At 47.8% G+C, this 25,809-nt stretch overlaps 1 protein-coding gene across 10 annotated transcripts in view; it reads left to right on the plus strand.

Annotated features, from left to right (window-relative positions):
* ANK1 (ankyrin 1) overlaps positions 1–20,374 on the plus strand; it is a 2,823,483-nt gene extending 2,803,109 nt beyond the window's left edge. For all 10 annotated transcript variants that reach the window (XM_069617665.1, XM_069617670.1, XM_069617666.1 and 7 more), the window contains one exon: positions 15,277–20,374. Coding sequence is in view for 2 of the 10 variants with exons in the window: in XM_069617670.1 (XP_069473771.1) it covers positions 15,277–15,303 (27 nt within the window). In the remaining 8 variants the exon portion in view is untranslated. The remainder of the gene's footprint in view (positions 1–15,276) is intronic.
* Positions 20,375–25,809: the final 5,435 nt, after the last annotated feature.

Raw genomic sequence — 25,809 nt, forward strand, 5'->3', positions numbered from 1 at the left:
GCCATTTAATTTCCAAACAGTGGTCTTCCTACTGCCTGACCCATGGCTGTCTTACTGTAAAGTAATAGGGGATTTGTTGGATAACAAAGCTAGTTCTATGATAGCAGAGCTAATCTCCAAAAGCAGAGGCTGAGACGCTAAAAAATAATACATTCTAGAGTAGTTGTAGTGGACATGCGAAAGGTGAGAATAATCGAGAGTTGGAAGATGAAGATGTCTCTACACATCCACTTAATGCATATTAACGATGGTCTTCTTAAGGAAACGGCCTTCGATGCTTCAGACAGGGCACCTTGGTCCGATCTATCCGCCCCTGCATCCAACACTATATTAAAGTCTCCCCAAATCACAATATCCCCCAGTTGAAACTGAGCAATATGAGGGAAGACCTGAGCATAGAAGTGGTCATGCTGTTGAGCTGGCCCATAGATGGAAACCAGAGTGATATCCTCGGTATATGCAACCCCAGATATCTGCCCTGGGTGTCTCTCGCAACCCTCAACTTTTCCAAGTGAAGGGACTTAGCTATTAAGATCAACACCCCAGCTTTCTTCTGAGAAGAAGATGCAAAATATTAGTGGGGAAGCCATCTGGAGCGTAGTCTTAGCCAATCCCGCTGTAAGAGATGGGCTTCCTGGAGTAAAGCAATATCAGGCCTGAGATCCACTCATTTAGATAGCACACTCTTCCTCTTTGCTGGGGAATTCAACCTTTGGACATTCATAAACATTATTTTCAAATCAGCCATACTATTGATTTAATTTCTCACAGTACCCGACTTAAGGCCCTCCAACTCTGAGTGGCGCATATGCCCTAGAGCAGCACACATCTCCTCAGGGAAAGCAAACAGCAACCTCATCCCCTGTGAACTTTACTACACTGTGTAAACCAACCACTGAAAAATACATTCATATAAGATCAAGGGAAATAAAAATGAAAAAGAGTTAAAACAAACCCGTCTTGGGTAAGCATCAGCCAAGTCACCTAAATGACAGAGTGTTCTCCTAATGCCCTTGTAACTGTGTGCAAACTCAAACCAATACAGCTTATAAAAGCCTCAGCAACAGCTGTAAATGGAACTCACGGTAACCTGAGGAGAAAAGCAAACCGCACCGCTCAATTCAGTGCATTCTAAACAACTGCTCCTTTCCCTTCTATCCATGGAGGCCCTCCTTCAATTTTTTCTTCTTCCTCTCCTTGAGCGCACTTGTGACCAGTCAGTGGAAGGGGCTTCTCGAACTTGCCCTTTGGGTAAGTGTATGTCAGTGTCTGGAATCTTCAGGGTCCAAGCAGCTACGCGTAGGGAGGTGAACTGATCCTGGACCCCGTCCAATTGGAACAGAATGCGAAACGGGTACCCTCATCTATATTGAATGCCTTTGTCAGACATCCACTTAGTCAATGGTCTCATCATCCTACACTTTTGAATGGTCCCTTGAGACAAATCCTGGAACAAATTGTTGTACTGCAGTCCCCACTGCTCTTTGGTCTTGTGAAAGATAAGGTCTTTGGTTTTAAAGAAATTGACCCTCGTCAGCACATCTGGGAGGAGGTTCTGCCACAGTTGCATTTTGGAGTACACTCTATGCGTGCGATCGAGGGTGAGGTCCACCTCCGAATCCCCCATTATTTCTTGGACCAAACCATGGGCATATACATCCAATTCCCGGTCTGTGACCTCCTTCGGGATCGCTCTTATGCAGATATTATTCCTACGGAACCGGTTCTCGGCACATTCTTGTTTCTCTTCTGTGGAACTCCTATAGGCTTCCAGCGCAGCCATTCGCTGTTCTAGTTGGTCGAGAGTTTGCCTGATCACAGAAGGCAGTCTCCAGATCTCCAGGTTTGATTTCATTCTGCTGAACACTGTGTGAATACTCCTGCAAGGAGCTTTTTAGTTTGTGCAATGTAGAGGCCATTTCGTTCTGGATGGACTGAAACAAGTGAGTAATATCACCTTTTGTGGCCGTTTGTGTGTCCAAATACAAAGTGGAGGATCGGTCGGAGGCGGGTTTCGCTGTTGAAGCATATCCTTAATGGAGGTCGCCGGTTTGTCTTTAGCTCTGCCAGACTTCATGATGTAGTATGATGAGGTGAGGCTGTTACATGAGATGAGGGAGATGCACTCAGTTAGAGGCTGGGAGCTTGACAACTCGCACCCTGATGTCTCCGCCAATCAAGTTGCTGGACAAACTCTCTACCAAATACAAGTACCTTCCCTTACTGACCAACATCCATGCAAACTTCCAGCTGTGAGGCTGTATGTCTCTGTAGTTCACCAGGCCAAGGAGACAGCAGAATGCAGGTTGCAATGGTAGCCGATAGCCAGAGGGGCGCTTATTGGAGTCTCTTGCCCTGGGTGCGCACTCCGGTAGATACATGACAGGACCAGGGGTGTTTAACAGTCTATAGCTTGAGTCTCCACACTCTTCAGAATGGCAGAGATCTGCCTGCAGCTTCAGTACCTCAACCATGCAGCTCAGCTCCTCTACGTATTTCGGCATCTTGAATGACCCGTGGGTGTGCCGACTTAATTACCCGCCATGCGGGGAGGCCAGGAGTGCAGTGCCCGTAGTGAGCAGTGGTCTGCTGGGGCCTGTACGGTGGGGGTGCGCACCTGGTGCGGATTCGTTCAACAGGAGATGGCTCCTCCCAGGGCCGCTGCCAGAATCTAAGCTGGTATGCTCTGCTACCCGTTATCTGCCTTGTCCCATAGTGACTGAGCCAAAGTGAGCGCTGTGCAGCCCCCCCCCCAACCCCACAGGGCAACTGTGTTACTAGGAGTTGCGCTCGTGGCGGCCGGCAAACTCGCTGCTTCCCAAACAGGGAGCTGGATCTGGCGATACTGCAGTGTGGGCCTTTCAACAAGCCCACTGCGGCCCGGAGCCCTCTACCGCATTAGTGTGTATGGCTGCCATATTGGTGCGAACTGGGCTCAGAGAGTGCGGGCTTCATGATAGCAGCTATTTCGGGCATCCAGACATCACATCAGCACCCAAAACACGGGCCATTAATAGATCAGGGATTCCAACACCTGCATCTTGAAAGACGGCGCTGGATCGATCGGGTGAGAGGCTTTTCTTGCTGTTTTATCTGCTCAGTGCTGTGAAGCTCTCGGGGCTACACCGCCATTAGCTTCCAGCCAGACCACGCTCCCCTCATTAGGTAGTTTTAATCTTACTGCTACTGGATTGATAATTTCCTCCACTTTAAATGGATACACAAACCTTGGGCTAAAGATATTCTTCCCTTTTAATTTAAGATGTTTGGTGGATACCCAGACCCATTCTCCCACCTTGCACACCGGGGCCTGTCACCTAGAATGATCTAACTTCTTCATCCCTTTAAAGCTAACACAGTTCTCTGCAAGTGTTCTTCATCATCTTAAACTGCTCTTCCACCTCTGGGGAAATACTTTCTCCCTCCATTTCAGATAGTTAAAAGCTAGGACGATAGCCCTGATCAATATTTCCTCTAATTATTTTTCTAAAAGTACGGAAATAGCTGGCTTTTGTGTGCACATTAATTTCCATGTGCGCAACTAACTAATAAGGTAATCCACTTTGTGATCATGCATAGTTAATGAGCCATCATCTCTGAAGAGAGTTTGGAATAGAATGTTCACTTCCCAACCGCTGATAAAAGAGAGGCGAGAGTGCACAGCTTCTTTGCTAATATCTTTCTTTGTTATAGTAGTTGTTAATCATGTGAGTTGTGTGTTCATTAGTAGGGTGCAGCCCACTATCTTGTGCCACCATGTAGGGCACAGAAATTAAACATGGAGAAAAAAGACCTAGGCATATATGCCTTCGGTTTGGGCCGCACACCCCAGATTGCCACTTGGCGTTACTCAGTTTCTTTTTTTCTTCTTTATAAATTCAAATGATAGACTGTGATGATTTTCCAAAAATGATAGTCTTTTTAATATTCAGAAATAGTACTTTCTTATGTTCAAAAAAAGGTTTCACGCTTTATTGGTTAAACTTCACCAATAAAGCTGCTGCTAAATGTTGAGGCAAAATAAGAAACCCGTATGGCTAATGCATTTCGGAATCTATCCTTCTTCAGAGGCAGGGTATTGCTGATTACCGACCTTTACATTGTACGCGTGTTCTTTTTGAACCCAGAGGCTCAGACGCTGCCTGAAGGAGACACAACAGGACGCTACTTGCTGCACTCCAGCATTTAATGAATGAAAAGAACACGCGTACAGACCACGTACATCCACGTCTACCCCTACCTGGACGATTGGCTGATCAGAGCTGTATCTTCGGAACAAGCTCAGATCCAGCTAGATTATGTCTGCCACTTCCTTCACAAACTGGGCTTTTCCCTCAATTTAAAGAAGTCACAGATGATACCATCACAGAGACTCCAGTTCATAGGAGCGGTCCTGGACACTTCCCTGTGAAAAGCCTCGCCACCAGAGGTGAGGGCTCAAGATATTCTGCAGATAGTCAACAAGTTTCAAAATGCCGAACATCTCCCAGCCTTTGACTTTTTGAGGTTGCTAGGCCTCATGGCATCCTGCATCTTCCTTGTGCCAGAGGCTCGCCTGAGAATGAGATCTCTCCAGTGGGCACTAAGGACCCAGTGGTCACAATACTCAGGACGAATGACAGATCTCCTCCGGATTCCGGACAAGGTAGCCCACGACCTTCAATGGTGGGCCTATCCAGAGAACATCTTGAAGGGAGAACTGTTTTGGCAACCATGGCCGGAGATAACTGTAGTCACAGACGCCTCACTCACGGGGTGGGGAGCCCCTGCCAACGACTTCACCATCAGCGGTCGTTGGTCTCCATCGGAGTCCAGACTACACATCAACCTATTAGAGCTGAGAGCGATCAGACTAGCGCTGAAAGCTTTCCTGCCATCAGTACAGGGGAGAAATGTCCTGATAATGACGGACAACACGGTGGCCATGCACTACCTCAACAAAAGAGGAGCCGTAGGATCACTGCCACTGTGCAGAGAGGCAATGCAGCTCTGGTTTTGGGCAATTCAGGAAGGAATCTCTCTATCGCCAGTCCACCTAGCCGGAGAGAAGAACTTGACAGCGGACGCGCTGAGCAGGCAGCGGGAGCTAGCTCAGGAAGTCCTTCAAGAGATCTTCGCCCTTTGGGGAACCCCTCAGGTGGATCTGTTCGCCACAAGCACCAACAGGAAGTGCGATCTGTTCTGTTCAAGGGAATTTCCCCCGAGAGGAGCTCTAGGAGACGCGTTCGTAGTGGATTGGGAGTTTCCACTCCTTTACGCGTTCCCAATAGTCCCTGTTATTCCTCAAATAATCAGGAGGTTGAGAAGATTCCGGAAAACCATGATCCTAATTGTCCCGGATTGGGCCAGGAGAACGTGGTACCCGGACCTTCTAAATATGTCCATCTGTCCTCCAATCCGTCTTCCACTCAAAGAGAATCTTCTCTCGCAGAAGGGAGGTCAGGTTCTCCATCCAGACACCAGAACCCTCAACCTTCACGCTTGGCTTCTGAAAGGGTGAGGTACAAGGATTGGGATCTCCCTGATGACGTCATGGAGGTGTTGCTTTCGGCCAGACAGCCAGCAACAAAGTTTTTATACCGCTGCCGTTGGAACACATTTTGCAGCTGGTGTAGGGAAGAGAACATCGACCCTTTTTCATGTGGTACACCAACGGTGTTATCGTTTCTACTCTACTTGGCAAACTTAGGCCTTCAAGTTGGCACTGTAAAAGGCTATCTCGCAGAGCTTTCTATCTTCAAGCGCACTGCGGAGGAACCAACGTATTTCAAACTTCCTTTAGTGATACAATTTCTCAAGGGATTGACTAATGTTTATCCTCCAAAACCATTCCAGGTTCCATTATGGGACTTAAATTTAGTCTTAAACTTCCTAATGGGCACTCCATTCGAACCACTTCACTCTTGTTCGCTGAGATTTCTCACGCTTAAAACTGTCCTATTGGTAGCACTAACATCTGCTAGGAGGGCGAGCGAGCTACAAGCTCTCTCCTGTAAACCCGCACATACAATTTTCCACAAGGACAAGGTTGTCCTACAGGTGAAGCCTAATTTCCTCCCAAAGGTGGTTTCTGAATTTCATATTACTCAGAAAATTACCTTACCTTCGTTCTACCCTCCTCCCCATCCGGGGAAAGAGGAAGAAAGGCTACATAGGCTGGACCCAAGGCGAGCTCTCAGCTTTTACATCAGCAGAATGGCTAGGATCAGGCAAGCAGACCAACTGTTTGTAGGATACTCAGGTCACAAGTTGGGACTACCCATAACAAAACAAACCATTTCCAGGTGGATTATTTTGGCCATTCTGGAATGTTACAAACTGGCAGGGAAAGAGCCACCCCAAAATCTTAGGACTCATTCAAACAGGGGTATCGCAGCATCTTCAGCCCTCCAAAGAGGGGTACCGGTCCGAGATATATGTGCGGCTGCCACATGGTCGTCCGCACATACATTCGCAAGATTTTACAACCTGGATTCCTCCACTAGTCAAGAGACCAGATTTGGCAAAGCCTTATTACATTCAGTTCATTCCTAAAAGGAATACATGACATTATTACTCCCACCTCCAATTACATGCCACTGCTATGGGAGTCTATCAAAGATAAGGAATACGTCGGAGGACACAATCCCTTCGAAGAACAAGTTACTTCTTACCTTGTAACGTTCTTACGACGGGATGTTCCTCCGACGTATTCCTTATCGCCCCTCCCATCCATCCCCGCAGTGATACTTCCCTTGTGGTTGCAGCTTACGCTCCTTCAAGGTCAATAACCAATTCAGGTATGACTTTTCTTATGCTACAAAACGGAACTGAGCAACGGACGCAGCGTGTGGCTATTTATGGGCATGGTGACGCCGGTGCCGATACGGTGGCCGTCGAGGGACATCGACTCGGCGTACGTCGACGCGCAGCGCCCTCTACAGAAAACATTTCCGAGGCCAGCAAGCTGGAGACGAATTATCAAAGATAAGGAATACGTCGGAGGAACATCCCGTCGAAAGAACGTTACAAGGTAAGAAGTAACTTGTTCTTCTGTCAGCAGGCCCGCTACTAAGATGATTTGAGCCTACAGATGGCATATGTTTTTGGCTTGAAGTTTGGGGAAAGTTCTGGATCCCTTTCTTGCCCTATGGCCTCAGTGATAGACTTTCCTCTTTGCTTGGACTGTCAGGGTGTTCAGATCAACACAGTAAGGGGTTGTCTGGCAACAATTTTGTTGTTTTGGATTCCTCAGCAGTTATAGTTTAAGAAAGGTTTGACCAATGTGTTTCCTCCACGCCAGTTTGCTGTTCCAGTTTGGGACCTGAATCTGATATTGTCCTTTCTCAAGGAGGTTCCTTTTGAGCCTTTGCATCTCTGTTCCTTAAGAATGCTCCCACTCAAGCTTTTGTTTTTCATATCTATCGCATCCACCAGGAGAGTGAGTGAGTTCCAAACCTTATCCTGCAACCCTGCATACCTGATGTTCACAAAAGGAAAAGTAACTAAGGGTGAATCCTACCTATATCTAAGTTTTGCCTTCTCGAAAAATGCAACTACTACTTTTCTATCCTACACACCCATCCGAGGTGGAGGAATGATTCCACTGGAAAGAGCTCTTTGCTTGTATATTTCCAGAACAAGAGACATCTCTTTTGCCAGCGCCAAAATGGGCAAAACAGTCTCCACACAAAACTTGTCAAGATGGATCCTTCTTGGTATTTCTGAGTGATACATCCCAGCTGGTAAGGAGGTGCCATAGAGTCTTAGGGCTCATTCCATGAGGGGATTAGTGGCTACTTCTGCATTGCAGAGACATTCATGCCTTAGTCATTTACAAGGGTATACCTGGGCATCTTTGCAAACCTTTGTCAATAATTACTGCCTAGACTCCTTGTCTGTCCATAATCGTTGTTTTGGCCAAACTGTGTAGCCAGGTTTTCTGGTTTAGGGGATGGTTTTCATTCTCTTCCCTCCTTCAGATCCTACACTGCTTTGGGAGTCGATCTAAAATGAGGAATCTGTGGTAGAATGCAATCCAGTAGAAAAAATAAATTACCCTCAGTAGTGTTCTTTCTGACTGAGTCTCCTCCCACAGAAGAGAGCTATTTGTATCACTTTCTGCACTACACCAGCTGCTGAGTACGATGGGGAAAAAAGAACAACTGAGGTAAGATTATTTACGGTGACTGTGGCATCACTCTTGGAGCTGTGTCATCAATCACAAAGAGAGGAGTCAGAGTGGAGCAAGGCGGTGCCCCATGGTGGCTGAAAAGAAATCTGAAATTCAGCTGGCACTGGGAAGATATCTAAGATGAAGATTCTGTGGGAAGAAGGGGGTGCTGCTGAGAAGCATTGAAAATGGTTGTTTAATTGAGAGCTCCGACTCCGGTGATATCCAGAGTGCTAAAATATCCTTAAATGTGCTGCAGAAAGGCTGTTAGGAAGTGAAAAGGTACGGCATAAAATATTCTCTGATGCCTGCTTGAGTTTGGAGCGGAGAGCTGAGCTGTGTGCGGTGCAGTCGGAGCTGGTACATCCACGGCCAGACGAGGTAGGCGATCCGCTGTGGTGCTCGCTCCTCCTAGGAACCTACTATGTTGGAGCCTGTGGCTTCCGAGGCCTAGAGGTGAGAGGAGCCACATAGCCACATCGAAGTGCTAATCGAGCGCAGGCCTGCGATAGAGCTCGCCAATCCCACTGTAGCACTCCTATTGTCCTCCCCACTGGCTCCTGACCTGTGCTACCTCCAAAAAGCACTTGCTCTCATTTCTGGATGCCGATTGGAACACATTACATGGTTTTATTGAGCCGGGGATCCTGTGCCGCCGGAGAGCACTTCAAGTCATACCTGATGCGCTAAAGCCTCCAATCAACAGTTGGTGCCCCCGGCCGACCCCTTCTACTGTACTCTGGCAGGATGCTGGATTTGCCTGCCTTTGGGGGTTGCCTAAATCCATGGGACCTAGGAATTGGTGGGGGGCACGGTTGCAATTATACACTGTACTCACCGTTACGATTTGTGATCAGACCCCTGGGACCGGGGGTACAGTCTGAATTAAATTTGGGTCTACGGGCTGGGGCTGACCATTGGCACTCTGATGACCAGTTGGGCATGCCGGAGTGTCGCGGACTGAATTGTTACCGATAGGGTAACACCTGTAATGGCGGAACTTGCCTGGATCTCACTATCACCTAAGCTGTACAGCCTGTTGAAGCATGACAAAGGGTACAGCCAAGAAGAGAGGCCCAATGGACATGTACACCAGTACCCCGGTGAGGTATGTGAACCCCGAAACCACTGAGAGGGAGAGAGGGGGAGCAGTGCAAGCCGTGGTGGTGCTGGTTGACCCCCTCCTCGCTGCCATGCAGAGTGGCTTTGCCGCAGTTAACGTGAAACCTCACGATATAGTCGCAAATATTAGTTCGCTCTGCACAGGTTAGACAAGGAAAGTGGACGTATTACCGTATTACTGAAGCGGAGGCCAGGATCGGTGGTGCCAAAAACAAGATTGTGCAGCATGACCGGAATATATCCGGGTTGAAGAAGGACCTCGCGGCAATGAAGATAAAATGCAACGACCTAGAATCCCACTCCCGGCGCAAAAACATTTGTATAGTTGGGGTACCCGAAAAGGCATAGAAGGGGCCCATGGAGCAGTTCATCAAAGAGCTTCTGAGACACCTGCTGGGGGACCCACGATTTAAAGTCCAATTCTTGGTGGAGCGTGCTCACTGAGTTGCGGCCCCGGTTCCAAAACCGAGAGCGCCGCCCAGAACAATTGTTGCCAAATTACTAAACTATAGAGACAAAGACCTTATCCTGAAGTTTTCCAGAGAGAGGGGTTCCCTGCAATTCGGCTCTAGTAAGATTCATATATACCCTGACTTTGCGGCTGGAGTCCAAGTACAATGGCAGTCCTATGATCCGGTTAAGAGACTTCTTCCGGCTCGACAAATTCAGTGCACTCTTCTATGTCCTGTTAAATTGCGCATTCCTACATGGCGAGAGGGCACATTTTTCTTTGAAAATCTGTCGGATGCACTCCCCTTTATTGAAGCATCGATACCACTCCCTCTGGGCGCAATTCGGACACCCAAAGCCGGGAGGGAAATAAGGACCGAGGTACTGTTGTTGCAGGTGAATGATCAGTAGAGATGGCGGTCAAGCACAGCTTTATGAGACAATGGATCAGATGGCACAGTGAATAATATATATTAGTACCCAGGACAGGGCGCAGCCAATCAAATTCTGCAGAATGTGGGCTGAAATCTCTGATCTCAGCCCGCATTCTACGGATCCCGCAGGCTACCTCCCTGCCGCAGGGCTCCATTACTTAAAAAAAAAAAATAAGCCCCAAACCCCCCAACCCTTCTCCTCTCTCCACTTACCTTTTGGCGGCGGCAGCACTGGCCACCGCCCGCAACTGCTCCTCGATGTCCTGAGAGCTCTGGTTGGCCACAATGGAAAGGGAAGAGGGGCTGCGTACGGAGCCCCGCCTTCCCTTTCCATTGTGGCATCTTGGGAAAAGATTTTCCTTTGTTCAACGAGGCGGGTGTGGCGTCCCGTTGAACAAAGGAAAATCTTTTATTTTTAAGCACCCTGGAATGCCGCTTTGGTAACCAGGGGTGCTAATGGGTTTAACACCCGATCCGACGTGCCGGATCGGGTGTTAATGCCACATTATAAGTTTACCGGGGCCAACGGCAGTCCTGTGTGACATGGTTGCTGTTTGCGTCACTTCCCAGGAGAATCCCTGGGAATCTGGCTATGGGCGCATCATCAAGTTGGGGGAGATGGTGGGGTGGGCAAAGGGTGGGGGTGTAAGGGAGAAGAGGGGCTCCCACAGTTGTTGTTATAGGGTTTAGGTTTGTTTGGGCCTGCAGATTGCTGTACTACATGGCAGATATGGTTGAGCAACAAAGGCCATTTGTGTCTTGGAGGGATGTCAATGGTGGGAGTGGATGATGCATGGCAGTCTGGGGGGTTAACATTCTTCTCATGGAATGTACACGTGCTGAATAATCCTGCCACGTCCCATAGGGTGAGTACATATCTAGAGCGCCACGCGCCGAGGGTGCTGATGCAACAGGAGACCCATGCACTGAGAGTTGTCCACAAGTCCTTTGCTTCTAAATGGGACGATCAAAGATTCTTTACGACATACTCCTCGCAGGCACGAACGGGTGGTGACACTAATTCACCTCTCAGTATCATTTATTCTAGACAAAGGTTATATTGACCCACTGGGTGGATTTGTGGTTCTAAAGGCAAGTTGAGTGGTGAAGAGGTCCTATTGGTTAACTCCTACGGCCCTAATATTGATGTCCCTGAGTTTTACTGGCCACTTGCTGATATCATCATCATCCATAGTGATGCACCTGTGATTTTGAGGCGACGACATGAATACGATATTGAACACTGTCGTGGACCGTTCGGACCGAGCACCTCAGGATTTGACAATGGCAGCGAGGTCTCTGGTGTAGATCATGTCGCAATTACACTTGTCTGACGTGTGGAGGGGATTTCACCCTGTGGGAAGGGAGTATACATACTACTCAACCGTCCATGACTCTATGTCCTGGATTGATTATTGGTTACTGTCTGAGGAGTGGATGGGGAGGGTGAAAGGGTGCTCGCCCCTCCAACGTACATTTACCGATCATTGTCGTATTGTGTTCACAATGGCCTTCACACACACATGTGGGCCCCACCCCCTCTGGCGGATGGCCCCCTCGATGTTGAGGGATCCTGTGCTAGCCGAGACATTTTGTGTTAAAATCGAGGAGTTTTTTTACAGGAACGTGGGTTCAGTGTCGCGACACTCCACAGTTTGGGAGACCTTTAAAGTATTCATGAGGGGGGAACTGTTGTCTAGTACCTGTGGGACTCTTAAGTCACTGAGATTGGAACTCTTTGACCTCGAGCAGCAAATTCAGCAGCTTGAAAACTCGTATGCCTTGACTGGCGACAAGGTGCTGCTAGGCCTAATACAGGGTGGTGTACTAAAATTCCTAGAACTAACAGACAAAGATGTTCTCTATATTACGAGACCGGTGATGGCAACAATGGTATGGGGAATCAGATTAGCCGGGCAGGGCCTTTGGCAAGGCAATTAAATTGGAAAAGCCCTCCCGTGTGATTACTGGAATCACTGCGGTAGCCAGGGTTATTCACACAGCAGAGACTTCTGGAAATATTATGAGTCACTATACTCAAACAGAATCTGTTCGGACTCCGAACTTCAGCAATATCTGGAGTCTATCAGTCTCCCAGTGGAAGCACTCCTAGTAATCGAGGCCCTGATTACCCTATAGGAAGTAACTGCTGCTATCGCAACACTGTCGAGTAAAACCCCGGGGTCAAATTGGCTAGGGGTGGAATTATACAACGAATATCAGGCTATGCTTGCCCCACAACTCATACAAGTGTGGGAGGAGTCGCTGGTTGCTGGCTCCCTACCGCCTTCTATGCACAAACCAATAATTGCAGTCCTTCCAAAGACGGGTAAACCACTAATGAGGTTGCATCGTATCGACCGTAATCATTAATTAATGTAGATGCGAAGATTTTTGCTAAAATTCTCGCCACTAGACTCCTCCCATATATGGCTGAGCTGGAGCACCCTGACCAATCGGGATTCATCCCGACGAGATCCATGGCATTAAATATACACAGGCTATTTGGTTTTATCGCCCAAATCGATCCAGGCGCCTGTGCAGTTGCGGCGTCCTTGGACGCACAGAAAGCTTTTGACTCGGTGTCCTGGAGATGAGGGTCCTGCAATTATATGGAGTTAGCGCTTATTATATCAACTGTGTGCAATTGTTATACTCTTATCCTACGGCTAGAATATGTACCAATAATATACTATCAACTATCAGCTTATACAGAGGAACACGCCAAGGATGCCCTCTTTACCCTTGGTTATTTGCGCTATAGAGCCACTTGCTGCAATAATTAGATCTAGGCACGGGCAGAGAGGAAAAACGCATGACCGGTTCGCCGCAGGTAATATTCAGACAATACTTTGGATGAAGTATATAAATTCTCCAAGTATTCGGGTTACACTGTTAATAAATCCAAATCTGAACTGTTCCTCCTGTTGACGCCACTCCCCAGATGGCTGACCCGCAAGTGTTCAGATGGGTAGACTCCCGGTTTAAATATCTGGGTATCATGATCTCTAGGCAGCAGTGCTCTCTGTTCTCATATAACTATAAAGAATATATGCACCTTCTGGAGGTCAAACTGAAGCTCTGGGCTAAACTGCCAATTTCGATGTTTGGAAGGATGTCTCTGTTGAATATGGTCGTTATCCCTAAGCTTCTGTATTTCTTTTCCCTTTCTGGCCCGGCAGATCCTTTTTTTCCTCAATTCGCTCTAAAATGGTGGGGTTCCTGTGGGGGTCAGGGGTGGCCCGCATAGCTTGGGAAAAACATACAGAACCATATGACAGAGGCAGGCTTGCAGCCCCAGATGTAGAATTGTACTACCCAGCGGCACAGGCTCAATACACAGGCATACTGGAATGCCTCGAAACCGAGTGTCATTCACCTGACACTTGTAAAATACAGTGCCTCCCCCGTTGATCTTAAAACCATGATATTTACTGGTAGGCACACTGCCTTATGTACATTTGACCCAGTAGGTACCACTGTGAATGCCTGGGCAAGGCTATTTCAAAGGTTGGGTATAGCTGTCCCCTATCATCCGAGAATTCCACTGTGCAACTTCCCAGGCTTGGCTCCCACACTTGATTGGGATGTGCATAGGTCCTGGGGAGCAGACACTGAACTAGTCCTGGGTGACCTATTTACGGGCAGGCCTTATGTGTCTCCCTCAGACTATATGGCCAAACTTGGCAGGGTTCCACTGATTGTTTTATATTACCATAGGTTGAGGTCCAATGCTCGACAGCTGTGGCCAATGTTTCCGCACTAGCCCGAGGTAGTGATGAATGAACAACCAACTAAGATCAATGTGCGGGCTAGATGGGAACATGACTTGGCAACTCAGTTTACAGATGTCCAGTGGATGAGGTGTTGTGCGTTAACCAAGGAGGTGTCGATGTGTGCCAGGTATAGGCTGATCCAGTTTAAGGTTCTAAATCAGCTTCATTATATGCCTGCTAAACTGGCTGGGTTCAGGCCGGATACCCCCGATGTCTACATGAAATGTAATCATACCCCGGCAGACACATTACACGGTAATCGTACCCCGGCAGACACATTACACGTGTTCTGGGGGTTCCCTGTCATATGCGGTTTCTGGGACAGGATCTCCACCACAGTGCATGAAATGTTGGACATACCCCCAACATTGGCACCAGTTAAATACCTTTTGGGGAATATAGTATTCGCTGTCCCCTCTTGTTTCTCCACTCTTTTTGGCTGCTTACTCTCTGTTCTCTCCCTTTTCCTATCTCCTCCCCTCATCCCCTCTATGCACTTACTCTATCAGAATTGGCGCTGGACCTAGTATGATAGCAACCTCGTCTGTCTCCTCCCCCCTCCCCTTACTTGTTTCCCCCCAGCCCCCTCCAGCACTATCTGAAATGAGGTCGTCAGGCCTAGTGCGATAGTCCTTTGTTTTGTTCCTCCCCTCCCTTTCTGCACCCCTCTCCCTCACCTTTTGTTTTCTACGGCTCTACCAAAAATGTCATCGGGCCCAGTACGGTAGTCGCTTGTCTGTTTCCATTTCCTTCCCACTCTCCCCCCTCCCTTCCTTATCTATGTCTTAGCTCTATAAAATAAGAATTAATTGCCTGTTTTAAGAATTACACTGTCATTGCTCAAGCTAACGTGTGTGTTCTACTGTATTGCCCTGAAAGTTAAATGTTAATTTTAAATAAAGTTTAAAAAAAGAAAAGAAAACCAAGGGAATGGCGATGGCTTGAGCACCAATACATGTTCTCTAATTTGTAACACAATTACTCCCATTCACCCGTTATTTGTGTGTTGCACTTTACTTTCAGCGAGGATTCATAGGATGTGCCACACTTCTTAGGTCCTGCCCACATATACTGTTTTTAGTGATTCGTTAAATCCCGCCAAGATTTCTTATCGGACTTAAAGCACTGGAATTCTTATGTAGGTGTAAACTCTGATCTGGAGGGTTAGACTTTGGACTGAAGATAAACATTGGCGAGGGGAAGAACAGGGTGGCATTCAGAGTTTGCACGCCATGTATTTAGCGAGTGGGGACAACTGTACTGAAAAATGTCAGAGAATGGAGAAAGTGTGAATCAGTGATGGAATGTTAATGTCACGTTTTGTCTATTTTTGTCTATCCAGGATCTCACCTCAACTCCAAACCACTAACACACCCTCCATCATCTTGGCCCCTTGCCCTAAAGCAGACGACGACGACGAGGAGGGCCGGGCCGATGGCTACAGAGCTGGCTGTACATGTTTCTATAGGCTAACGGCATGGAGAATACACGGTCTGTTCGCATGAGGACCTGACGCATGACCCACCTATTATTGGACCAGGCCACAGGACCGTCTCTGGCAAAGTGGGGGCAGACCTGGACAAAAGCCAGCCCCTTCCGCTCCCAGTGGAGGTCCTAGTCCCACCTCTGCCAGAGGAGATGACCATGCACGGACCTGAATGATCGCTTTGAAGGAACTTCACCTTAACGTCTGTCATGCGATCGTTCTGTCCTTTACCTTATCTCCTTCTCATGAGGGATGTCTTCCACACCGACATTAAATGTAAAAACTGGAATCTGCCATTACCGCCCCGGAGTTCGCTTCTTCGCATGTCTGGATTTTGGCGGTCCTGAGGATCCATCGCATGGTGCCTGAAATGGGGGGGGTGAAAGCTGCCAGACATGGCGGAGTCTGGCTCGCCTTCAAGCACTCAGATTACCCCTCCCCCCGCAACAGATCTGCTTGCTCATGGGGTGCAATGGTGATCAGCACATAGAACATGCCCCCCAGAGCATTCCTCGGGAGCCACCCCATGTGTGCCCAAGCATGCTGGCACATTGTGCAGGGAAATCATTCTGCACTCTGGAGCACAATGTGCAAACTCTTCTTCATTTTAGCATTGTGGGTACCAAATAAAAAAATACTATGCAAAACAATGAAAATAACACGAGCAAACACTCGGTAGGGAAGGAGGTGGAGAGGGAAGTATGCCCCTGAAATTGTTTTGCAGGCTTGGTGTGAGCAGGTGTTAGGCTTGGGACTAGTATCTTCTCAAGTGCAATTGAGGGGAAGCCAGGCAGAGGCAGTGGTTGAAATGGGCGGGAGCGGTCGGGAGCGGTGCTCCTCTACTTGTTTTAATTACGTTTTACTGTTCCTATACTTTTATTTTAAAAAGTGACCGTTCCGGAACGGTTTCGTTTTAAAATAAAAGTGTAGGAAGAAGTTGAAACTTGCATTTTCAGTGCACTGCACAGGACGTTTCCTTAAAGAGCAGGCACATGTGTTTTGGGTTTTTTATTGTGCATGGGAGGGGGTCTGGCGATGGGGTCTGTGGGGAGCGGTGCAGGCCAGTAGAGAACATAGTTCCACTACTTCTTTTCGTCCACTTCAACCACTGGGCAGAGGCCTAGTCCATGTTTACCTGGATATAGTTGGAGAGATCTTGAGTCAAACACATGCCTACTAACACCTAAATTGAGACAAACATGGCCAGACTGCGGACGAGTCTCATCCTAAGAAGACATGAACAAGCGTTAGGCTGCAGCCTAGTCCATTTATATCTGTACAGAGTGGGAGCAAGAAGATGGCAGGCTACATGGGAATGAGAAAGTGTCCAGCTGATGCCTCATCCATTTATACCCGTATTGAGCGTGGGAGCAAGTTGACGCATGGCCCATTATTAGAGGGAGTGTGCAAGGATCAGGTAAAGGCCTTGTCCATTTACACCTGGACAATGGAGAGGAAAGTTGGTTTCAGGCTAAAGCCTAGTATCATATTTAAGGGGAGGGAGAAAGAGTAAAGCCAAGGTCTGGACCTAAGCTGTTGAGTGAGAAGGAGTCGAGATGAGGCGTATTCCATTTTCTTGTTTAAAGTGGGAATCAGCAAGAGGCAAAGGCAGGTGGGGGTCTAGTTCCACTCTGAGTGGGAGCAATGCAGAAATGGAACCGACCTGGTCATTTATGCGCTTGTGTTAGTCTAAGGGTACAAAGTCTATGCGCATGTGTCAAGTTGGGGAAGGCTTGGTGTTAAGTGTATTATACCAATGAAAGGATGAAGTCCGATTAGGAAATCGGGGAAGAAGGGGGCTGCTCCCGTGATTCTCGGTTCTATTTGTTACTTAGAATGAATGTGTACTGCCATGTGCACTATTGTACTATATATTGATCCAGTGCCCAAATAATAGAATGCTTTCTTTAAAGCCGGTTACACGAAGAAAAATAGGTGTAAAGTAGCATACCTGAGTTTGGAGAGAGACTAGGTTATGGAGGGACGTGGCGACTAGACCATGGACAGATAGAGTCAGTAACAGAGCACAAGGTTTTTTACACTGCCATCTCAGAACCTTAAATCCAATACAAACCTTGCATGTCAACTGTGCCTGCATGGAGAGTTTCCTTTCCTGCCTAAGGCCAATGCTTTAATAATCATGCTGAAATGTTTAGACTGACACCCATAGGTTGTGCCAACACCACTTTCATTTTAAAGGTGTTTTCGAAAATGATAAGCAAGTTGGGATGCAACAGGCATGGTGAATGTGATAGAGCTCTTCTTTTCATCACTCTTTATTAAACTCAGGAACTCAGATTCTCCACACTCACACCCATCCCAGCTGCAACCCTGCGTATCACCCGTGTTTCTCTTCCCCACGCTTCGGTGACCTAGCAATAGTTTAATAATCAGTCTAGTAGCTGGTCCTCTACGCCAGTTTTTTTTAAAAACAGGCAGCTTATACGTGGTGAGACAGATAAAAGGAAGAAAAACAAGCAGCATTAGATACTGCCAAATGCAATGGTTTGCCCGAAAGAGACCTTGTGTAGCTGGGAAAGGAGGGCAGTGTGACATAGGAACACCTTTAATTAAAAGACAAGTCTTGTTTAATTCGGGGCTGATGGTTTTTGGTGAATAATTCTTTGTCGTTCCTTTCTCCATGTTGCTGGCAGATGTTCATTTTATTCTGATGATGTTCTGCTCTTGTGGGGAAAACACTGGGTTTTTGGAGAGGGTTCTGCCATTCCACACACAGTTTTCTGCATCTAGTCTTTAACGCTCTTGGACCACCCTAGTACTTCTGTTCAGCCTGGTATTGGGTCCTCTCCTACCTTATTGCCCCTGCGACTGTGAGTGGCAGTGGGCTATTGTATGGTACCCGAAGAGGTTGTCTATTCTTGTCCGCTGGGTGTATTGCCCAGAAGCCATGAGTCCAGCGTTCTATCCCGGGTGCTAATCTCTGTTGTTGACTTATTTCCAAACATTCTCATTTCAGGAGCAGCCCAACGGCCAGCCCTGCATACATTATTTTACTTTACCACAAAGTGTTAATAGTCTTTCTAAACATGGGAGGGGTCCTTCTCTTTTGGGAGTATGCCTTTCCCTAACGTAATGTCTGGGGCAGCAGGTATATTGCTATGCTAATTACCCCATATAGGTCTATAATTTATTGCAAACCACTGTAAAGAAGCCAGCTTGGAAGAAGTACTACAGGATAGGTTTATTCCATACACCAAACACCTAGTAAATCCAATGATGAAGAAGTTGGAAGGTGTTCGTGTTTTAACATTTGAAAGGTTCTGGTAAAACCTAACAAATGAAGATTGACTCTGAATATGGTGATAACGACCCCCTACTTTATAACAACCTGCAGCAAACACCCCAGGCTGAACATTCCTACTCCAGAACTGCCCCCAATGTTCCATATCCCACACCTAGGACACAGCATGATGCCACGCTGGATCAGACATTGCTACCCCCATATTGTGCACCTGACTTGCTTTTAGTTTTGTTCATGTTTTGTTTATTTCATGGTGCTCTACTGTGCTTTCTCCAAAGCACCTTACAAAATTAAATTCATTTTTACATTACTGAAGGGATGATAAACAGGTCAATCTATCACAAAAGCAATAGGAAAATGTTAAGTAGAGTAATCCATAAATGAAAGAACAATTGAAATGATAGTGTAACTTAGCAGTCCATTATGAAATGCAAAAAAGAGGAATTTGCAGGTCAGAAGTTCACTGCCTACGTTCATGGAATCTTTAACTTTCTAAACATCCTGGCTTTCTTAGGATTCTGATGGAAAACATGCATGCCCCAGCCCTGCCACAGTCTCTTTTTTCCAGACCTCAATACCTGCTTGGCCACAGCTGCGTTCTACTCCAAAAGGCACCATCCCTGCTGTTACAAAACTTGCTTTGCATATTGTAGATCCAGATGCTGCATCACAGCCTGTGAAAAATTCTGAAGATCCTCATGCCAGCTACATTACAGCTTGATGAACATTCTGTAAATTAGCATGCCTGCTGCATTACGGATTGCCTAGATTTGTTGAAAACAGCTCTTAAAACGAAACAAGCGCAAAGCTCACATTTTTAAAAACAAAAAAAAGCAAACCTGCTCACAGGCACAGTTCTTGTATAAAATTGTATTTTCTATTTCACATAAGAGCAGCTCCCTACAACCCTCTTCTCTCCCTCTGCCTGCCTTCCCTGTTTCTTTCTGCCCTACCTTTCGTTCTTTCTACTTCTGTTTATTATTTCTCCTGTCCTTCACCATTCTTCCAACTCTGTTATATTCTTGCTCAGCCTTCTCTTCTTTCTGTTCCCTGCTCCGGTCCCCTCATGCTCCCTCGATTCTACCTATCACTTTGAAAATGCTTATCCTGTCTTGAAATATCCCTCTCTATCTCCTGCTCACACTGCAGCCTGCATCGGGGATACTGTCTTCCATATAAAAATTGTCCCTGCGGTGTATGTTTCCACCATGCAAAAAATAATGTTAATAAAATGTGTGTAAGGGGTGGCGTGTGTGGGGAATGTGTGAGGGGACTTTAATAAATAGTGGGGTACAGAGGTGGGATGCAGAGGAGTTGGGTGGGGGTGGGGTCGCTGTAAAATACTACTCATATATATTCTTGAATGCAGCAAAATGGACCGGCGTAGTAATCTAGACGCCCGCATGGGCAGGCATGGCTTTTTCCCGCCAACGCCTCATGCACCCAGCGAGTGCACTCTGCAGGCACACTCAGCTCGCTCGCAGTGAGGGGGGAGGGGGTAACTGGGAATGCTGAGGGGCTGCACATTAGATGCTTTTTAGAGGTTTTAAGATGACTTTATTTTTTTCCTTTTTTATTCTGAAAATGAGCCTGTCGAGTGGTCTCTGCTGCCCCTTTGTATTTGGGGACCAGAGCGGCATCATTTTCACCTGTACACCAGCTGGACAGATTCATAAAGAAATATGCACAATGGATTCTTGTCTGTCTTTTCTTGTGAGGGAAGCAGGGAATTTGGATTGCAACAGTTGAACGGGACACATGTAAACTTGGCTTGGGGTGTGCATACCAGCTCTTGACTTTACCTTGATGAAAAATTGTGGTTTTACAGGATTCATCCCTGTAGAATTGAACATGTCATAGGTCACTTTAAGCCCATTTCTAATTGATGGTGTCCCCCCACAGATTCCTAATTTTCAGATATTACTCGCAAGAGCCGCTGGCATCTTTTGTACCCCAACATTGGGCATCAGGCCTGACAGCGTCAACCTCGTCTGCTGGTCTGCTTCTCGACTCTGGAAGTGATAACGCCTCTGGTATAAAAAAATGGAGGCACAATTCCCTGTGACCTCAGTTCCCTTTTTCATCACGCTCAGAACAGTGGTTTTGAACATTAGTTTCTCCCTCCGAATTTTTTTTCTACTGTGATATAATTTCAGCCTTGAAGGTTTCTGGGTTCAAGTGCTGCAGGGACTGCAGTTCAAAGATCTCCCTTACAGATTCATATTATTTTTGTGTGTTGTCTGGGGGGCGGGGCACAACGTCTCGGATGTGGTTCCTGTCCGTCAATGAAACCAAAACACTAAGAGAACGAGCAGCCAAGCTTTAGGGAGGCCGCTTGCCGAAATCATGAGAAATCCTCCCCAGAAGACAATCGTCCAAGGAGGGGAGGGTGTTGGCACTCCCAACACCCAATAAAGACCGTTACAGTGAAAAGGATGGGTGCCGTAAGGCCCACAAGAAACACCACAAAGGCTCTCACCCAAGAAGTGGGATGAGACACTCGTTCTCGTCTTCTTTACACAAGAAGAAAAATAAACATCTACCCTGGAGGGACGATAGCGATGACGAGTCTTCAGATTCTCTGAAACAGGTAACTTGCCCGACAGCGTGTACAACCGCAGAGGAGTGAGAAAAATGTAGTACCAAAATGCTTTACATTTTCTAAAAAAGTGTCAATGTCAACAGCCATGCCCTCGACTCTGAATGAGCCAGTAGGTCCCACCATGCCTAGTTATCAGGCAAGTGAAGTATTCTGGGTTCTTTGGAACTAGAGATGACGCTGGATGCATGTTATTATAAAAGGAAAAGTTGCTTTATTGTAGTTACAGGGTACGCTATGGAAAAGAGGTAGGAGCTCAAGCTATATACATCTTCTCCAGTATCTCTCCCATCCTGTCTGTCCCAACTAACACTCCTGGAACCTTGGTGTAGTGTAGGATTCCAGGCTACTCGGCTACATTCTGAGACTTGCATTTTTGCACTTAATACAAGTCACATACTATAGCAAGGCACCTAAAAAGTGTGGCATCCTTACTGCTCAGAGCACAGACTCCATCCCAAAGAAAAATGTGGGGCTAAGAAAATCAATCTGAAAAACAGTGGCTGAATCTTGTGGCCTTTCTGCACTGATAATATGTGGTACAGATTTCCTTCCACTGCCATCAGCCTCGAGCCAATTCACACCAGTCTCGACGAGTAGATGTTTCCAGACGATGCAAACCATATATGATGAGGAGGGTGATCCGATATATTTTGGTTTTGAACTGTGGGAGACCCAATCCCCCAGGACTCAAATGATCCCATTCTTGGAGAATCACATCTGATAGACTTAGCTTCAGGTGAGCGGCCCGACACGTCTCCCAACCTCAAGATCGCAGAAGCCTGCCCATATGAGCAGGCTAATGCGGCTTTTCGAGTAACAATATAGAATGTGGTTTATTCCTTGGACTGGTGGCCCATCCAAGCAAATACAACAGTCCAAATTGGTTGACATTTTAGACAGGGGGCCTCAAAGGGAAGTCGCTCTCCTTTTTAACCCAATGGTTGCCGACGTCATCATGTCCCAAAGGCAAACACTATGCTCGACGCTGACGGATAAAAAAGAATTGGCAAGAAAATACAAGCTGGTGTTGATTGAACCAGAGTATTTGCCAGTGCACATGACCCCAGAAAGCCTGGTCTTACAGACTGCCGCTGCTGGGAGCAAGGGATAGGTTTTCTCCTCCCTTCCTGCAGACCGAGAAAGGAAAAAACGCGATGCTCCGGGTAAGAAAATGTTTGGGGCTGGTAGTGGAGCTCTGAAGGCGGTTAACACCTCATGTGCTTTAGCCAAGTATACACATTGGGCCTCATTACGACCCTGGTGCTGACAGAATGAAGGGGGCCGGTACGGGACCGGCCCCCTTCATTCCGTCAGGCTGACTACGAGGTTCCCTTTGCGGGACCCGGATCAGACGTCTGGTAAAACCAGACGTCTTTTCCAGGTCTCCCAAGGGGACGAGGGAGGTAACAACGGGACACTTGTAATGTGCCCGTTGTTACCTCCCTCCCGATTCCCATTGAGCCCTATGGGGGCTCAAATGGGAATGGGGAATGGTTCCTGCAAGGAGGACTTACCGGGTCTTCCTATGTCAGAATGACCCGGTAAGTCTGCATTGCAGGAACCCGGTAATGGAGCCCGGTTTGGAGGCAGCCAGAAATCCAGATTTCTGAATTCTTGGCTGTCTTGCAAGGCATTACTTTGGATGAGGGCGGGATAGCTCAGGGGCAACATGTTTGTCTTGGAAGCAAGACAACGCAGCGCAACACAGGTTAGAAGAATCCAAACCCGCACTTAGAAACCAATCTCTGGCATTAAGCATGTTGTAAAAGAACAATTATATTTACAGGTCGTGGCATCTGGGTATTGCCACCCTTTTGTCAGAAAACCCCCGGACTACCCACCCACAGGAAGTGTGCCATCACTAGACCCAATCCTCTTGGAGAAGATTCAGACCCTGCTACAAATTGCAGAAATAGAATCAGTTTAAGAGTGGGAGGTAGGAGGATGGATGACTACTTTTTGATACCAAGGAAAGACTGCAGATTTGATCCCATCTTGGACTTCAGACTGCTCAACAACTTTTTGAGGGAGGACAGATTCAAGATCATGACGCTAGTCTGGATTCTGCAAGCCTTAGAGATCCAGGACAGGCTGGTGTCTCTAGACACCTAAGATGCCTTCCATGTGCCAAACACCCTAATTTTAATTTAAAGGTTTTTATTGGCATTTTGTATAGAATAAAGGCAGTTAAGCGCGAATGCATCCTAGTATCCGGAGTGTTACAGGATTTATCCAATAAACATTGCAAAACAATAACAGTGAGCAAACGAACATTAACTTGACCGTCCCATCCCCCACCACCATATAGTTACTTGTTAGCCCCGCTCCGGGCCGCGATCCAGGCACCGCTTGGCTGTCTCAAAGAGTCGCAGTGCCAGGGTGAGCCTGGGTGTAGTTCACCGGTTTTTTCCATGGCAACTGTCTATGACAATGGATCTGCTCAGGGGGGGCTTGAAGTCCGTCGAGAAGATCATGTCTCTCAGGAGGGCCTTCCAGGATTCCAGTGCTGCACTCACTTCCTCGCCTCCCCGATTAATCCCTTCTTCCCAGGCCCTGGTTTCAGCGCTGGTCCATCTCTCCATTTCCCTGATCCAGGGTTCAAATCTGGGGCCTCCGGGAGATTTCCAAGCCATTGCTATCGTCCTCTTCGTTAGAATGCAGGCCATGTCCATTAATTTCACTATATGCTTAATTTTGCTCAGTCTGGGATACGTGCCCAGGAGGCATTCCTTGGGTGTCCACTCGTATCTCTCCACTCCGGCCCCCCTGCAAGTCCTCTCGACGGCGAACCAAAGTTTCTTAGTTCTGGGGCAGGTCCAGAACATGTGAATTAGGTCTGCAGGCTCGCTGGTGCACCAGGGGCACACTGGTGAGGCTTTATCGCTGAATGTGGACACCCTATGTGGGGTCATGTAGGTCCTGTAGAGGACATTCAGCTGGATGAGCCTGAACCTGGCATTGCGGGATACTTCCTTCGGGTACATCAGGGCCCTGCCCCACTCGTTCTCTGTGATGTCGGTCTCCAGATCTGCCTCCCACCTTTCTTTCAGGTGCTCACTCCTCGGGTTGCGTCTGTCGTTTAGCTGGGCATATAGCCTCGACGTGGGTTTCCAGCCATCGCTCAGGTTGTGCATCTCCTGCACCAGGGGGTGTGTTTCTGGTTCCTCGGGCCATGTGCTCCAGGTCTTCTTGGCAGCGTGTTTCACCCTCTGATACCATAAAAATTGGCCGGCGGCAAGCCCTTCTTCCATCTGTAATGAGTCGAAGGCCCGGAATATTCCGTCCGCAAACATGTCCCCCCACGTGTAGAGGCCAGAGTTCTCCCATTTCCTCATTGCCGGTAGGTCGGTAGGTGACTTGCAGACACCGGCGAGCAGGGGGATTTCGGGCATGTATGGTGGGCTCGAGCCGAGCGATGAGCGGACTTTGTTCCAGACTTGTCTCCCCAGCTTGACCAGCATGGGGGGGTCGGAGGGCCCCACCTGTGGGTTCCATATTACTTCTTTGGGGTACATTGGTGCTATCAGTTGGCGAAGGAGGCCTGTCTCGGCTGTTGGTTCATCGGACAACCACTTGACAACGTGTGTCAGTTGTGCTGCGAGGTAGTATTTCTGGAAATCGGGGAGTTGGATTCCACCCTCCCTGTGTGGAAGTGTGAGGGTGTTCAGCGAAAGTCTGTGTCTGGCCGGGCCCCAGAGGAAATCTCTGAGTAGGGATTCCAATTTCCTGAAGAAGGGGGGAGGAATGTAGTACGTTATGTTGGTGAAATAGTACAGGAATCTCGGTAGTATTATCATTTTAGTGATAGCCGCTCTGCCCATCACAGAGAGTGGGAGTCTGGACCAGAATTTGGTGGATTTGCGCACCCCTCGCATTGCTGCCTCCGTGTTGTTTTCGTGTGTGGAAGCAGGCGTGTGCGTAATGGTGAGTCCCAGGTAGCGGAACGCTTCTGTCCGCCACTGGATCCCAATCTCAGGTAGTTCATCCGTTCCCCTCCCCAGGAGCCCGGCCAAAGGAAAGGAGCATGACTTCTGCCTGCTAAACTTGATCCCGGAGTATTTCGCAAAGTTGTCTAGAATGTCTAATGCTAATGGTGCATTCATTCGGGGGTTACTCAGGTACAAAAGGACATCGTCTGCGCACAGCGAAATGATGTTATCCGTCTCGCCCGTCCTGATCCCTGCATCAAAGAGCTGCTTCCTGAAATAGATCGCTACAGGCTCTAGGCCGAGGACGTACAGCATTGGCGATAGTGGGCATCCTTGCCTCGTTCCTCTTTGAATGTCCCAGGATTTTGACACCGTGCCCCCTGTCTTTACCCTCGCCACTGGGGTGTTGTAGAGCACTCTGACCCACCGGATGAAATGCTCGCCAAGCCCGAACTCCCTCAGAGTCTCAATCAGCCATTCCCAGAAAATTGAGTCAAATGCCTTAATGGCGTCCAGCGAGAGTACTGACAGTTCCTCCTCGCTCTCTGCAGTTTGAGCAATGACGTGCTGGAGCCTCCTCAGGTTGGCTGTGGTAT

This window comes from Ambystoma mexicanum, chromosome 10 (genome assembly GCF_040938575.1).
Source record: "Ambystoma mexicanum isolate Mex_15411 chromosome 10, UKY_AmexF1_1, whole genome shotgun sequence".
Taxonomy (NCBI): domain Eukaryota; kingdom Metazoa; phylum Chordata; class Amphibia; order Caudata; family Ambystomatidae; genus Ambystoma; species Ambystoma mexicanum.